Raw genomic sequence first — 15,959 nt, 5'->3', positions numbered from 1 at the left:
TGAGACTAAACGAGGTGTAGATAAATTAATACTTTGAATAATTGTTGTTTTTCTCTGTGGGTTCCACTTTCTGTATTCTCAGATAGCTCTTTACACACCTCAGGATATTTTTATATGAAGTATCACCATTTGAGGGTACTTTTCAGGCTGAATTTGGGGGTGCCATCTTCTGGCAATTACCTTCTCCAGAGGCTCTGCAGTGACTGAGGTATGTCCAGGATAAGACATCCTCTCGGTTGGACTTCACTCACTTAAAGTACTTATTAAACACATGAAACTAAGCATGGCTTTTCCTTCAGGGATTAAGGATTTCATGTGTGAATTGTGTGGCAAGACTTTCAGCGAGAGAAACACGATGGAAACCCACAAGCTTATCCACACAGGTAAGTGGGCGCCATCTGGAAGAATGTTCCGGGCCACACGCTGTAGTCTGGTGGGGCTGTCTGAGTACATGCTGGGCTGAGAATGACTATAGGAAGTCCCCAACATACAAACAAGTTCTGTTCTAAGAGCACATTTGTAAGTCCAGTTTGTTCTAAGTCCAACAAAGTTAGCCTAGGTACTCAATGAACAGTCAGCAGGACAGTATTATATGTATCTAAAAGGCTATACTGACACCTAGTGGAGAGAAAAAATACGTTAAAAAAAAGCACATTCTCATCTTTGAAAGTTTACAACTTGACAGTTCATATGTAGGGGACTTACTGTATTCTATCATGTAGACTTTTCCAGGATATTTAGTGCTATTTTAGCTTCCAGAATATTCAGTGGCTCTGTTTGGCTCCCTTGGCCCTTATAAGTCAGCCCACCACAGCTTCCAAAGTGTCCAGTCTTGAACAGTGTTGGCTTAGTGGCAGGGCTGGTGCAGACAGGGTTCTGTGAGGGATGGCGGCCCCTCTGTGTGTCTCCTGGGGTCCTGCTTCTTGCTCCCATGGCCCGGCTTGACTGACGACTCCCACAGCACGCACAGGGGGCATAACAGGCTCCTCGTCTTGTTCATGGGCTGGGGGGGCCATTGGGTGGCCCCACTGGTGACCTGTGCTTGTATCTTCTTCCCTGCGTGTGAGCAGTGGGCAAGCAGTGGACATGCTCCGTGTGTGACAAGAAGTACGTCACTGAGTACATGCTGCAGAAGCACGTGCAGCTCACACACGACAAGGTAGAGGCGCAGAGCTGCCAGCTGTGCGGGACTAAGGTATCCACCAGGGCCTCCATGAGCAGACACATGCGGCGCAAGCACCCCGAGGTGAGCCCGCGGGCCCAGCCCTCCTCCAGCCCCATTCCACCCGGCCTGTGCACATATCTATGACTCAGATGCCCCACGGTGGACACTCGGGACCCCTCTCTCCTGCAGACCCTGAGCTCCTGGGGCAGGGCCTGGTCTTGGGTGCCCCTAGGGGGCACTGCCCGCCATGTGGGAAGTGTGGGTGAAGGGAAGAGAGTAGAAGAGCCTCATGCCTGTTTTTTTCTAAGATTATGCTTTTTTTTTTTTCTGGGTTGGGTCTTACTCCCTTACCCAGTCTGGAGTGCAGTGACACACTCACAACAATCATAGCTCACTACAGCTTCAATCTCTTGGATTCAGGTGATCCTTCCACCGTAGCATCTGGAGTAGGTGGGGTTACACGTGTGTGCCACCACGCCTGGCTAATTTTTGGAATTTTTTTAGAGATGAAGTCTCACCATATTGCCCAGCTAGTCTCAAACCCTGGACTCAAGCAGTCCTCCCGCCTTGGCTTCCCAAAGTGCTGAAATTACAGGCACAAGCCACTGCATCCAGCCAAATTATATCTTCATAGTAGGATGGAAGCACAGCTCTGACCTCTCTCCCATTCTTCCACTGAAGAAACTAATGTGCAAAGTGGGGGCCTCCCTGGGTCTTGGGATTAACTGAGGAATGGCTTTGAAAACGGAGATGGAGAAATGGTGCAGTAACAGGCAGAGCCAGCTTGCCCAAGTGCTTGCCCTGCAGGAGGGGCCAGGGACAGCAGTGATGAATGTGCTTTAAGAAGGAACAAACAGAAAAACAAAACGAGAAGCAGGTGCAGGTAAACAGTTATCAGATCCCTGTACTTTGTAAGCATAAAAACCATGTGGCACCTGGGACACGAGGCACAGTGTGAATGTCGCATGCTGAGGACCCCGTCAACGTGGCCATCAAAGGGAAGGTGAGGGCAGGCATCGCTTCATCACATTGATGCATTAGGGTACTTGTATGTAGAGTCAACTGGAAAGTAGAATGTGTAAAGCACAAATGTCCCCTTTTTGGTGACTCCTGGTAGGACGAGTTTGCTATGCAGTATCTTAACCTTGTCCTACTCCTCCTTGAAAGTCACAGGAGAGTTGCTGAATCTCACTTATGGAAAGCACATTGGTATGGGGCAGAAAAGGGAGGACACAGAGTCTCCACTCTTGGGGGCGGACACAAGGTAGTATAAGATCAGATGCAGGAACGTTGCAAACACTTAAAATAAGGGGTAAGGAGACTGAACATAGTGGCTGATGTGCCTGTAATCCCAGCACTTTGGGAGGCAAAGACAAGAGGATTGCCTGAGCCCAGGGGTTTGAGACCAGCCTGGGTAATAGTGAGACCTCATTTCTACAATAAATCAAAAAATAGCCAACTACTTGGAAGGCTGAGGTGAAAGGATCACCTGAGCCCAGCAGGTTGAAGCTGAGGTAGCCGTGATTGTACCACTGCACTTCAGTCTGGGCAACAGAGTGAGACTCTGATTATAATAATAATAATAATAATAAGCCAGGCATGATGGCTCAAGCCTATAATTCCAGCACTTTGGGAGGCCAAGGCGAGAGGATTGCCTGAGCTCAGGGGTTCGAGACCAGCCTAGGCAACTTGATAAAACCTCGTCTCAACAATAGATTTTTAAAAATAAGTCTGGCACAGTAGCTTGCACCTGTAGTTCCAGCTACTTGGAACGCTGAGGTAGAAGGATTGTCTGAGCCCAGCAGGTTGAGGCTGCAGTGGCCATGTGCGTGCCACTGCCCTCCAGCCTGGGCGACAGAGTGAGACTCCAACTCAAAAGTAATAATAATAGGTTTGGGGCCAGGAAGGAGAAGTGGTGCCAAAGCCTGGAGAGATTCTGGAGACAAAGTTTGAAAGTCAGTCCTGAGCAGAGGAGTGTCTGAAACTCAAGGGATGCCCTTGAGGGAAGGACAGAAGTCAGTTGATGGTGCCCTGCAATGTGTCTGGTGTCTGGGTTCCTGCAGTGCCCCAGGCTCACTGCCCTGTGCTCCTCATAGGTGCTTGCGGTAAGGATTGATGACCTGGACCACCTCCCAGAGACCACTACCATTGACGCTTCCTCCATTGGCATCGTCCAGGTGAGCAGCCCAGGTATACCCTGCAGGAACAGAAGCTTCTAGATAATCAAACACCTGTTGAGTAGCCCCTGAAGGGCTCAGACAGGCCGGGTGGGAGCAGCCTTAGAACAAGCCTGTGTCCTGATCCCAGTGTGTCAGGGTCCAGGTTCATTTTCTGTCTTTTGGTTGATCTTCTCTCCCAGAACCTTTTAGACTATTTCCTGGTTTCCGTCGTTTCTACAGCTTGGATTTTTTGAATACCGGTGTGTCTCACTTTGGAGAATAGCTGTTTCTAGAAAAGATTAGCATGAATTAATTGTTCTAGGCAAATGAATTGACTTTTTCTTTTTTGAGTTGGAGTCTTACTCTGTTGCCCAGGCTGGAATGCAGTTGGCACACTCACGGCCACCACAGCCTCAACCTGCTGTGCTCAGGTGATCTTTCTGCCTCAGCCTTCTGAGTAGCCAGAACTACAGGCGCATGCCACCATGCCTGGCTAATTTTTTGATTTATTTTAGAGATGAGGTCTTGCTATGTTGCCCAGGCTGGTCTCAAAGTCCTGAGCTCAGGCAATCCTCTTGCCTCTGCCCCCCCACAAAGTGCTGGGATTATAATGTATGAGCCATTGCACCCAGCTAGAGTTGAAATATATTGATTAGATGAATTTTAACTTTTTAAAGATGTTTTTAGTCAATACCTTTATAATCTTTTTTATTATAAATAGACTATGTCATGCTCTCAGTTATTTAAGATTGCATTTATACCTCTGTGTTTGTGACTATGCTTTTGAGCACAGTCTTTAATGAAGGAGGTTGGGTCATGCTGAGTGAACATCTGGCTGTCCTGGTCCAGCCCTAGAAGCCTATGGGCTATTTCTTCCCCTTGTGAGTGACAATCATGGGATGGGAGGGCAAACCCCACTATGACCATGCCCTGGCAGGCCTCCTCTGGATCTGTCTTCCCCTGGGTTGGGACCAAGTCTCATGGGATGGCACAGGAGTTGCAGAGGAACGGCAGGTGACCAGCGGGGAGCATGTGCCAGCCACCACTGCTCTGTGACCTCCACGAGGCCCAGCAAGCCTGACTGGGTCAGAAGACCTAGGCTCAGCCCGGCAGCGCCCTCCACACCTACAGAGAAGTATGTGGGAAAGAAGACCCACTGGGATTGAGACTGCACCTGGGCCCTCTTTGGCGGACCCAAAAGGAGGTGTCTGTACAGTTTTTGTACAATGAGTTTGTTTCAGCCTTGAGGAAGAAAGCCCTGGTTTGAAAGCATTTTCAGCCTTAGTCTGAGCCCACCAGGGCTGAAACAATTCCCTTTACCCAGTGGCTTTAAAAAAATTAGTTTTTAAGAGATGTTTACATTGTAGCATAAAATATGGCTTTTAAAAATATGACTTGTACGTATTTTTTTTTAACTGAAACCAGAGAAACTTGCCCCGATCCTTGGAAATGCAAGAACCAGCTGTGGTCACTGTTTCCTGTGGCAGCTCGGTAGCCTGAGAGCCTCACCCCTGGCCTGCGAGTGTGTGTGGGACACTGACAGGCCTGCTCTGGCCACCGCGTGATGTGACCATTGACCTGATCACTTGCTGAAACTGATTTTCTTGCAGCCTGAGCTGACTCTGGAGCAGGAAGACTTGGCCGAAGGGAAGCACGGGAAAACTGCTAAGCGGAGTCACAAGAGAAAGCAGAAGCCAGAGGAGGGGGCGGGGGCTCCAGTGCCTGAGGACTCTGCCTTCAGCGAATACGGGGAGAAAGAGACAGGGTTTACGGGCAGTGTGGGTGATGAGACCAACTCCGCAGTGCAGAGCATTCAGCAGGTGGGTTTACTTCTTATATGCAAATGCCGTGCAATCACTTTGACAAGAGACAGATTTCCCTAAGCATGCGAGTCCTGCATGTACATGACTCCAGTTCCTTTTTCGTGTGTCTGTTTGTAGAGACAAGTTCTCACTATGTTGCCCAGGCTGGTCTCAAACTCCTGGGCTCAAGTGATCTTCCTGCCTCAGCCTCCCAATGTGCTAGAATTCCAGGCATGAGCCACTGCTCCCGGCCCTGTCCCTTTTTTAGTATGCACAGTGCACATGGTAGACTTTACATGGTTCAAGTCAGCAAACACATCCCATTTTTCACTTAAGCACTATTTCATGGAAGCGTTTCTGAGTTATAACCTACAAATCACTCTTGTCATCGTTAATAGTGGCATATAGTCTAGCTTGTTGCAGAGACATGTCCCCCCGGATAGGAATTGGGTGTGTTGTTTCCAGTTTGGGGGTGTTACAGACTGCCCAAGTACCTTTATTGTGAAAGTGCAGCCCTGTGCATTTGCTGACCAGTAAGAGAGAGCGGGTCCCCACATACCAGAGGATCCCTCCAGAGCGCTGAAGGGTGAAGGCCAAGGGGGCTTGGGCAGCTGGTCCTGCTTCATTGACTGGAATCTTCCACTTTGCTCAAGTATCATCACTTTTGCTTCTGAGGCCCCTGTGTCTTTTGTCAGTCTGTCCACCCCTCTCTTGTGTGTGAGAGATGGTAACGCTGATTGCAAGCATTCATGCATGCACTTGGCCTTTCATCATTTTCCCTGAGAAAGCATGCAGCTTTGTTGTTGTTGTTAGCTATTGGCACTGCAGATGTTTCTCTTGCCCCTTTCAGCTTGGTAGTAGGGTTTTCATAATCACCAGCAAGGCTGCTTAGGGTGGGAAAGCAAGACCCTGCCTTCCATCTGTCAGGCTTACTTCCCTCTATTTTTTTCTAGCCAGTGAAATTCATTTGTCTCTCCATTCCATCTCATTGTCTCTATGTTATGTCTGTATCATGTTTTTTAAAATTTTTTCTAGAATTATTTTTCCAGAACAAAATTAAGTTGGTTTTCTCCTGCCCCAGAGAATGTCATGTTTCTCTTCCCCTAGACTGGGTGTGTGATCATCCAGCAGGGTGACGCACAGTGTGTCTAAGGGAGGTTGCGTTGCTCTCCATTTTCAGAAACAATGAACCATTTTTTGTTGTTTGTGACTCTTCCAGGTGGTGGTGACCCTGGGTGACCCAAATGTGACCACTCCATCGAGCTCTGTTGGCCTGACCAACATCACCGTGACCCCCATCACCACTGCAGCTGGGACTCAGTTTACCAATCTTCAGCCGGTGGCTGTGGGGCACCTCACCACCCCCGAACGCCAGTTACAACTGGACAACTCCATCCTGACTGTGACCTTTGATACCGTCAGCGGCTCTGCCATGTTACATAACCGCCAGAACGACGTGCAACTCCACCCCCAGCCGGAGGCCTCAAACCCGCAGTCTGTGGCTCACTTCATCAATCTGACCACACTGGTCAACTCCATCACGCCCCTGGGGAGTCAGCTCAGTGACCAGCACCCGCTTACGTGGCGGGCCGTGCCCCAGACAGACGTGTTGCCGCCCCCACAGTCACAGGCGCCCCAGCCGCAGGCAGCCCAGCCCCAGGTGCAGCCTGAGCCGCAGCCACAGATGTACAGCTATTGAGCCATGCTGGGGAACGGAGCAGGGACTGCGGAGGGGGCTAGAAGCTTCGAGATTTGTTTGCTGGATACCAAACACACACACACACACACACACACACACACACACACACAAAATCACACATTGCAATGTAAGTAAGGTTGACTTAGCTTTTGCAGAATTGTGTCCAGATCCCCAGACAACCATGATGGTGTGTTGGTTTGCCTTGCAACATGACCCTGGTGGCAGGAGATTTAAAGCAGATTGGGTTCCACACTATGCCTTACCAAGGTAGTTAATGCGTCCTGACCCGGGCATGCCCACTGCACCTCACAGGGCTGCCACTGGGTCAGCATGGGTTGTGAGAAAGTGGCGCTGTCAGAGGCAGCATCATTGAGGCCAGGGACCAACTGTTAGGAACACAAGTGGCCCGTTTTCCTTTCCTTTCGAGCTCACTGAATGAAAACACAGACAGTGTTCACAGGTGCAACACTTAGTGGGGAAGCAGCTCTCCTCACTTCTGGATTGCTTTAGCAGGTGAGCAGGTAGAAGGTAAAGTAACGTGTTCTCTTCTTTGAAACACAAGCTGAGTGAGTTTGTTACACAGCTTGTGAACTGAACAACGTGCGAGGTGTGCTGGGCCCCTCATGACCCTCTAGGGTTCAGGGTCATCACGGGCAAGGGGTTGTGTGAGGTCACCAACTCTGGAACAAAAGGCATCTTAGGAATATCCATCAATTGATTTTCAGATCGTTTTTTCTTTTTTCTATTTTATATATTTAAGACAGTTGTGGCCAATATTGTTTTTTAATTTTTGTGTTAACATGACAAAGTCGTTTGCACTGTAGGACTGTGGGTCCATGTCTAACCCACATGCCTGCCCAGGGCAGGGGGTGGCAAGCTATCTGAGGAGTGAGCTACCGCTGTCCCAGGTGGGCCCTTCGATGTGTTCTTGGGATACTCTGCCATCAGATGTATTTATTCTGGCAGATGCCCAGCCCAGATCCTCCAGATGGAAAGACAGGGGGGAAATTCATGTTTTCTTTCTGTTTACACTTTAATTCCAAAGGTTGATGTGTCTCATGATCAATTATAAATTGAATTTCCTCTCAACTGAATTCATTAGGCTCTTGACAGTGGGAAAGTGGAGGGATTTCTGCCAGATAGTAACGAAAGCAGAAGAGATTAGCTCAATAGTAGACACAATATATGAGTGTGCCTATGAACAACCAGCTCTCTGTGTGCGGGGACATGCGCTGTCATACATGTATACCAGTTTCAGGGGCATGGGCCAAGCTCATGGCCCAAGGTGGCCCTGCCAGCAGGCAGCCATTTTGCTGCTAGCCACAGAAACACCAAGACATGTTGAGAAAATATTGATTCTTATTTGCCTGGTACTTTTCAACACTGTCTAAAAGAAAATGATAAACTTGCCTTATTTTGTCCCAGATCTCCAGTTCTCTGGGAGACCATCTTGAAGAAATACTGACAGTGGGTCAGTAATTGGTCAGGGAGGGTAGAGGCATCCTGACATGGCCAGCAAGGCCATGGATGGTTTGCAATTTCTTCAGCACTTAACTCCATTCCTAGCAGCAAACTTTGGACGGCAGAGCTGGAATTTGTTGTGTGCAATACATGCCTTCCTGAACTAAGGGAAGTTTCTCCCCAAGCAGCCTCTGGAAGGGTATGAGGGGTTCACACCCCTCACACCTCACCACTTCATGCGGCCTCAGCTCTCACCTCTTAGTTGGATTAATAGTGGGAGATCGTTTGACTTTTTAATTTATGATAATTATTTTTATGTTATTTATGTGTATAATTAACTGCTTTATACCTAATAGTTTTATCAAATGAACTTGGGCTTGGGGTGATATATTTTCTAAAATGTTGTCTCCATTCTCCAAATACAAGTGGTCCAGGCATCCCTGGAATAAGCAAGAGACCCAGGGTTCCTAAGATTTTGTTAATTCATGACAAGTTATTTTTGCCTTTGCAAAATCTACAGGGCAGGTGACCTGGCAAAGAATCCCAGCAGGCCTTGGGCTCGGGATTTAGCATCCACTAGCATTAATCTTTTATTCCTCTCCCTTATGAAAGAAAGGCCTTTGAAATCACAATTTTATTTTTTTAAAGAAGTTGTTTTAGTGCCTAGAGTAAGACTGCGTCCAGTGTTTTAAAGAACCTAACTTAGATGTTGCTCAATGCACAGACATATTGTACTTCTTTAGTAAGTGAGAACTCTCAGTAAAAAGCAGACTTAATCCCGAGTGTCTGCAGACATGTGTGGTCTTCATAGGGTCACTATCAGAGGCAAAGTAGGTTGTCTTAAAGCAGTTGCTATGAATTTGCATATAAGAAATTGGATAGAAAAAAAAATATTCAGCCAAAACAGTCATTGACTATACATTGTTCTACCATATTTATCGTTGTTTATTGACAGAAAGTATTTAATTTTTGTAACTGATCCAAGGTGCACAGATGTATCCATAAAATTAAAAAAAAAAAAAAAAAACAACTAGATCCAGCCATTGGGTCCGCCAAGCTCTGTGAATCCATCTCAGTTATTATAAATGAATAAATCATGAGAATTTACTTTCGACCTGTGACTCCATGAGCTGTGGATGAAGTGCCATGTGCTGGGGTGAATCTTACAGACAGGCCACAGGCACGGCCGCTCCCTGGGAATCGCGGGCTCTGAGTTGAGCAGGGCCTGGGGCTCCAGGATGGCTCCAGCGTGTGACGTGTTCTCTCAGGAAAACGTTCTGTGCCAAGTGTTGCCTCACTGTCCGACACGAGACTGCTCTGGAGCGTCCCGGACCTGCAAGTCAGACCAGCACCCCATGCGGGTGTTTCGTTCCATGTCCAAAGGCAGAAGGCTCATGGCTTCTCCACCAGAGGCAGTTTCTCTGACTTTCCCATGGGGTTTTGCAAGGCATTAAGACTGTTTTGAGATGTTGTGTGTATTTCGTGTCACATCAGTTTGTATGATGATAATAAAAGGTGCTGTGAGCTGTGTTTTTAATTGCTGGTCTTCATGCTGCCGGTTACGGGGAGGTAGTCCACTTGGTGTGTTTTGAGAACAGTTGCAGTTCCTGCTGTCAGCGACAGCTTGATTTCTCTCTGGTCCAGAACCTGTGAAACATTTAGATTATTTGAAATGTTCCCTGAGATATTGAGGTATCAGAAGTGCTTCCATTATTACCCCCACCCAAAAAAGCAACAAAGAAAATGCATGTAGCATTCTTTGCAAAGCTTAGGTCAAGAGAGATGTCACAGAAAAAGATCAGTAGCTGGAGAGGGGAAGTCTTTTTTTTTTGAGTTGTAATCTCACTCTGTCGCCCAGACTGTAGTGCAGTGGCCACTTCCGGCCACCACAGCCTCGACCTGCTGGGCTCCGGCGCTCCTTCCGCCTCAGCCTTCCAAGTAGCCAGAATTACAGGCATGCGCTACCATGCCCGGCTGATTTTTTAAAAATTTATTGTAGAGATGAGGTCTCGCTGCCCAGGTGGGTCTCAAACCCGTGGGCTCGGGCAATCCACTCACCTCAGCCTCCCAAAGGCGCGGGATTACAGGTTGAGCCACCGAGCCCGGCTGAGAGGGGAATTCTTAAGCATGCATTTCTTTGGGTATATGGTTTGGAAGGATCCATTATTATTATTATTATCATTCTTAAGTATTCACTTTTTTGTGTCGTTTCTTTCTTTTTTGAAATTTTTTAATTTTTTTGAGTTGGAGTCTTCCTTTCTCTGTCACCCAGGCTGAAGTGCAGCGGCACGCAGTCACCGCAGCCTCGACCTGCTGGGCTCAGGTGATCCTTCTGCCTCAGCCTTCCAAGTAGTTGGAACTACAGGCACACGCCACCACGCCCAGCCCATTTTTTGATGTATTGTAGAGATGAGGTCTCGCCAAGTTGCCCAGGTTGATCTCGAACCTGTGGGCTCAAGCAATCCTCTCACCTTGGCCTCCCAAACTGTTGGGATTGTAAGCATGAGCCACTATACCCAGCCTAATTTTTTTTTTTTTAAGAGCGATAGGGTCTCACTATTTTTCCCAGACTTGTTTCGAACTCCTGGGCTCAAGCAATTCTCCTAAAGTGCCCAGATTATAAGTGTGAACCAACCCTTACCTTATTGATCAAATATTAAAAAACATATTTCAATTTGTTAGCAGTGATCATTTTAAAATTATGAAACATCTTAAATATTCAGTCTTCTAAGGATTTGAATTGTGAGAACCATGTCTGCGATATTTTAGTCATTTTAGGTAGCATCTGGTAGCAACATTCTCCAGTCATCAGGATTCATTCATGTGACACTTAACAAATTGTGAGCGCTTTCTGGTGTATGGCAGACCTGTGTGGGTCTTGTTACACACAAAGGCCAAGGGAAGAGGCAGTGATGGATCTTGCGACGTACACATTTGGCTCATCAGTACCTCTGTTTCTTTTTTGGAGTACAGATGACCATGTCGTGATTTGCTCTGCTGAGTCATGTGCCAGGTCACAGTCTGTGAACACAGCCTTTTCTCATGCACCCAACACAGGTCCCAATAGAAGGGGGATGAGAGCTAGACCACCGACTTTCCTCACCAATTTTTAAGCCTGACTTGAGTGAGTCAGCATCACAGGGGGCCTGTTCTGGCATGACGGGGACAAATGATGTGTGTGTGGTGGTGTAGTCAGCAGGACTATGCAGAAGTGGGCTGAGGTTGCCTGGACAGAGCTGTCTGGGGCCTCCCCCTCCACCTAAACCTTCCTTCCCATGGAACTGAGGACTACCCTTTCCTTGGCCTGGGAGCCTCAGGGTCCCCAGGCGCTGGCAGCTGGCATCCCCAGTGTCCTGAAAACATGGCACTTCACATTCAGACTATCTTAGTGCCACACAGCAAGCCCTTCCCACGGACAGGTTTGTCTTCTCTCATGGGTTCCTTAGAAAAGGAGGCCTCCGGGAAGCCGCCCTTCATTGGAATGTAGACCCAGCCTGTCTTTAGAGACACACCTCTGCCTGGCACACCTCTGGGGAGAGGGAGGACAGGGACTGACACTTCTCTCCTGCCAAATTCAGCCTATTCCACATATGATGTTGAGTTCCTCCTGACTGCTGGTGTCACCCAGCTTACATGGTGTGCTGGAATGGAGCTCGGCCTGAAGTCCGGAGCTGCTTTCTTTCTCTCTTGAGTTGTAGCCACAAAAATCTGGCAATAAAGGTAATGAAAGAAGGATGGAGAACTCCCTCCATGTTGTAGGAAACAGCATCTAGAAACCCCAAGGCTGCACTGTCAACTTACCTAAGGTGCTCTGGAAGAGGGCTTAGGCTTAGGGCTGCAGTCAGTAGAGTCCTTGGTGTCCTTCGTGCTTTGCCCTTTCTCTTGGATGAAAGCACACCAATTCTTCTCCATCCAATTTCAAGCTCAACATCTTCAACTCAGGGAGTCCATGATCTTCCCATGGCCCCGAACCTGATCATCTCCACCCGCAGCTATCCCCCACTCAACCAACAGCCCTGTCATCACACAGGCTCAGAACCCAATGTCACCGGGACGTGCCCCTGCTTAGTGTTAGCATCAAGTGATTTTGAAAATGTCTAGGTTTCACCATCTCCTCTGCTGCTCTCCTGCTTTCCTGCTCCAAGTTTCCTGCTAAGACCCCCTAATCAGCCATCCAGCTTCCCCTATCATCTCAGAGAGTCGGTTCTCCATGCTGTGACCTCAGTGATCTCTGAAAGTGTATGTTCTGCCTATTACCCATGCACCAAGCCCTACATCCTCCACTGGGTCCTAGGAGCTCTGAATATCCCAAGACCCTTTCTAGAACCTCCAGGCCTACAGGATCTAGCCCTGCTTCCTGCCAGGCAGTCTCTCCTTTTACCCCACACCAAATCCCTATCTGGGTCTTTGCACCTGCTGTTTGCATGGTGCGGAGTATCTCACACATGCAATATTGTTATCTGATCTGAACACTTCTGCTTCTGACCAAGATGGAGTAGGGACTAGGACTTACTCTTCTAAATGAAACATCTAAAAACCCAGTCAAAATGTATGACCATTAGGAGTGGAGACAGTGGTCCCTGAGAGACAGGAAATAAACAAGGTCAACTCTACGACTGCCCAGCTTACAGCCAGAGAGAGTGTCCGGGCGGCAGTACCTAGAGAGGGAACCAAGCAGAGTATAGCAGGATCTCTGCATTGGTGAGACAAGGTGGAAGTCCAGGAAGGACGAGGCAGTTGGAGTTCTCACAGCAGAGTATTGCAGAGGAGAAAGCTATGCAGAGACAATGCCAGAGCTCAGCAGAGCCCCCCCCCCAAGTCTCAGTACTGATGAGTAGTATGTGTGTGAGGAAACGACCTATGCCCAGCATCCAGCATGAAAAATCTCATTATTTAGGGAACTTTGGGCAGAGTTCTCGGAAGCATTTTGCCTAAACATTAGGGGAAATTAACCCTAAATTCTGCTTTGGTTTTACCTAACAGATCTTAAAACTGAAACATGAAAGGATCAAACCATTTCCAAGATGCTTAACTGAATCCTAGAACAAAGCTCAAGAATATTTTATAAGACTACAAAAATATTCAGCACCCAACAAAGTAAAATTCTGGGTGGTATCAAACCAAAGATTGCCATGCATACAAAGAATCAGGAAAATATAGCTCATAATAAGGAACAAAACTAGTCAAACCTACTTGGAAATGATAGAATTGATAGTCAAAAATACTAAAAGTGTTTATAACTTTTTTCATGTGTTCCAAAAGAGGAAAAATTAAACATATTACCAAGAGTGGGGAAATGAATTTTTTAAAAATCTTGTTCTTAAACCTTAATACAGTGATGAGAAAGTCAAAGCTATGTTTCGGAGAAATGCATACTTTAGGTAAAATTAACTTTGTCAACTTTGTCTGTTCAGAAACAAACTTCCTGGTGCCAGGTATCAGAGATGTCTCATAGAGGCAATCAAACTTGCCTAAAGTAAAGGGAATTTACAAAGCCTAAGACATCAGGCATTGGGCAAGGATTGCAGAAGTTATGAAACTTGTAATTACAAAATTTATGACTGCTCAGAGGGGGAGCAGGTGAGGATTCGATCTTCCAGTAAAATGGGCTCTAACTCTAGGGAAGTTAAGGATTCCTCAAAGCTACCCACTGGGAATGCATAGGAGATAAGGGGAAGTGAACCCTCCATTAGCTCTAAGGAATGTCTTTGGGAAGGTGCAGGAGCATTAGAGTCCTTGTCACACCTTTCTCTAGGAGCTATGATAATATGGGCAGACATTAATGGATCTCTATGTCACAAGTTCTCCAAGACATTCGCAGGTAGTCAGTAAGGAAGTCACAGCAGTCACATCTACCTGATTGCAACATCTCCAAGGGAAAGGATTTAAGCCAGAATTCGGGGGGCTATGGTGCCACACTCATCTAGATTGTAGGGCCGCTCTCTGTCTTATATTAAGACAGGGAGTGAACCTATCTTAAATCTTTTCTTCTCTCACCTCTTTGTGTGTTGCAATTCTTTACTTTACTTGGATCTCTGGGTTGCCAGTGCACACCTCCAGCACGCTGGCTCTGGCGGTGCTGTGCCTCCCCTCGCCTCTCCATCCATACCTCCTCCCTCACCCTATCCATACACTAACACAGTATACTTTGAGAACTAATTAAACCTTTAGAGAGGAAAGTTTCCATGATGACATAAAAAAAATACCGAATAGTATTAACAGCAAGTCAGACATTACAGAAGAAAAAATTCAGTGAAGTTAAAGAAGCACAATGCAAAATAAATTATATAAAAAATAAGACTGGAGGAAAATGAACAGAGCATCAGTGAGGTGTGGTACAACTTCAAGCAGCCAAACATAGGTGTCATTAGAATCCTTGAAGAGTCCTGGGAAGGAAAGAGAAAGAGATGAAAAAAAAAATCAGAAGAAATAATGAGCAAAAACTTTCCAAATCTGATGAAAACTATAAATCTACATATTCAAGAAGCCGAGTGAACACCAAGCAAAGAATTATGAAGAAAATGACATCAAGACATACATAAAATTACTGAAAACTGGTGATAAGGACAAAAACCTAAAAGACTCCAGAGGAAAGACGTATTACAAACAGAGAAACAATGATAAAGACAACAGTCAACTTCACATCAAGAATAAGGTGAGCTCCTGGAAGCAGGGAACCACCGGGTTGCCTAAGGAGGGGTGAACTGGCCCAGGTCAGAAATGGAACAGGTCAAAACTCCTGTACTGATCAGTAGTGAGATCATGCCTGTGAAGGGCCACCATACTCCAGCCCAGACAAAAAGAGAATAATGCAAGCCAGAAGACAGTGAAGCAACATCTTTAAAGGATTGAAAGACACTGTTCATATAAATTCTATACCCAGCAAAAATATCTTTCAAGAAAGACGGTCAAACAAAAGGGTTTAGATCATAATTCTGAAACACACCGTCCTGAATGTCATAACCTTGAATGTTGTAATCTCAAAAAATCAAGCTCTCTAAAGTCTAGAATCCTAAAAATCACAACCACAGGACAATTGCCTCAAGTTAGGTGGAACAATTGCTTTGTTATTGTATTCATTTGGAAATTAAACATGGTTTAAGGAAATGTGTGTGGGTGTCTAGTTGACAAGGGGTGAATTTGTGAACTTAATATTAGGTGTTGACTGGATTAACAAATAACTAGAAATCTAGTAAAGTAATATTATTTTTTTATTATAAAGATGTGGAAGCCGGGCTTGGTGGCTCAGCCTGTAATCCTGCACCTTTGGGAGGCTGAGGTGAGTGGATTGCCTGAGCCCGAGGGTTCGAGACCTGCCTGGCAGGCAAGACCTCATCTCTACAATAAATCAAAAAATTAGCCGGGCGTGGTAGCGCGCGCCTGTAATTCCGGCTACTTGGAAGGCTGAGGCGGAAGGATCACCGAAGCCCAGCAAGTCGAGGCTGTGGTGGCCGGGAGCGGCCACTGCACTCCAGTCTGGGTGACAGAGTGAGACTCCAACTCAAAAAAAAAAAAAAAAAAAGATGTGGAGTACAATTCAGGGTTAGGTCTACAAACGTTGATTATGCAGGTACCCTTGTTGAAAAGATATGCCTCTCCCTCTCCTAGCAGTTTCCCTCAACTGCCAATCCCATCCCCATCTCCTGACAGTTTACCACTACTGCCAATCCCTT

The 15,959-nt window shown here is 46.7% G+C and overlaps 1 protein-coding gene across 1 annotated transcript in view; it reads left to right on the top strand.

Moving 5' to 3' along the window:
* Positions 1–6,854, top strand: part of PRDM15 (PR/SET domain 15) — a 49,725-nt gene extending 42,871 nt beyond the window's left edge. The window contains exons 19-23 of the mRNA XM_008058181.2: positions 300–383; positions 1,071–1,246; positions 3,262–3,342; positions 4,935–5,144; positions 6,346–6,854. Coding sequence (XP_008056372.1) covers positions 300–383; positions 1,071–1,246; positions 3,262–3,342; positions 4,935–5,144; positions 6,346–6,825 — 1,031 coding nt within the window. The 3' untranslated portion in view covers positions 6,826–6,854. The remainder of the gene's footprint in view (positions 1–299; positions 384–1,070; positions 1,247–3,261; positions 3,343–4,934; positions 5,145–6,345) is intronic.
* Positions 6,855–15,959: the final 9,105 nt, after the last annotated feature.

This window comes from Carlito syrichta, unplaced genomic scaffold, assembly GCF_000164805.1.
Source record: "Carlito syrichta isolate Samal-C Ts95f unplaced genomic scaffold, Tarsius_syrichta-2.0.1 Scaffold303237, whole genome shotgun sequence".
Taxonomy (NCBI): domain Eukaryota; kingdom Metazoa; phylum Chordata; class Mammalia; order Primates; family Tarsiidae; genus Carlito; species Carlito syrichta.
The sequence above is the reverse complement of the archived record's forward strand: the minus strand, read 5'-3'. Positions and strand labels throughout refer to the sequence as shown.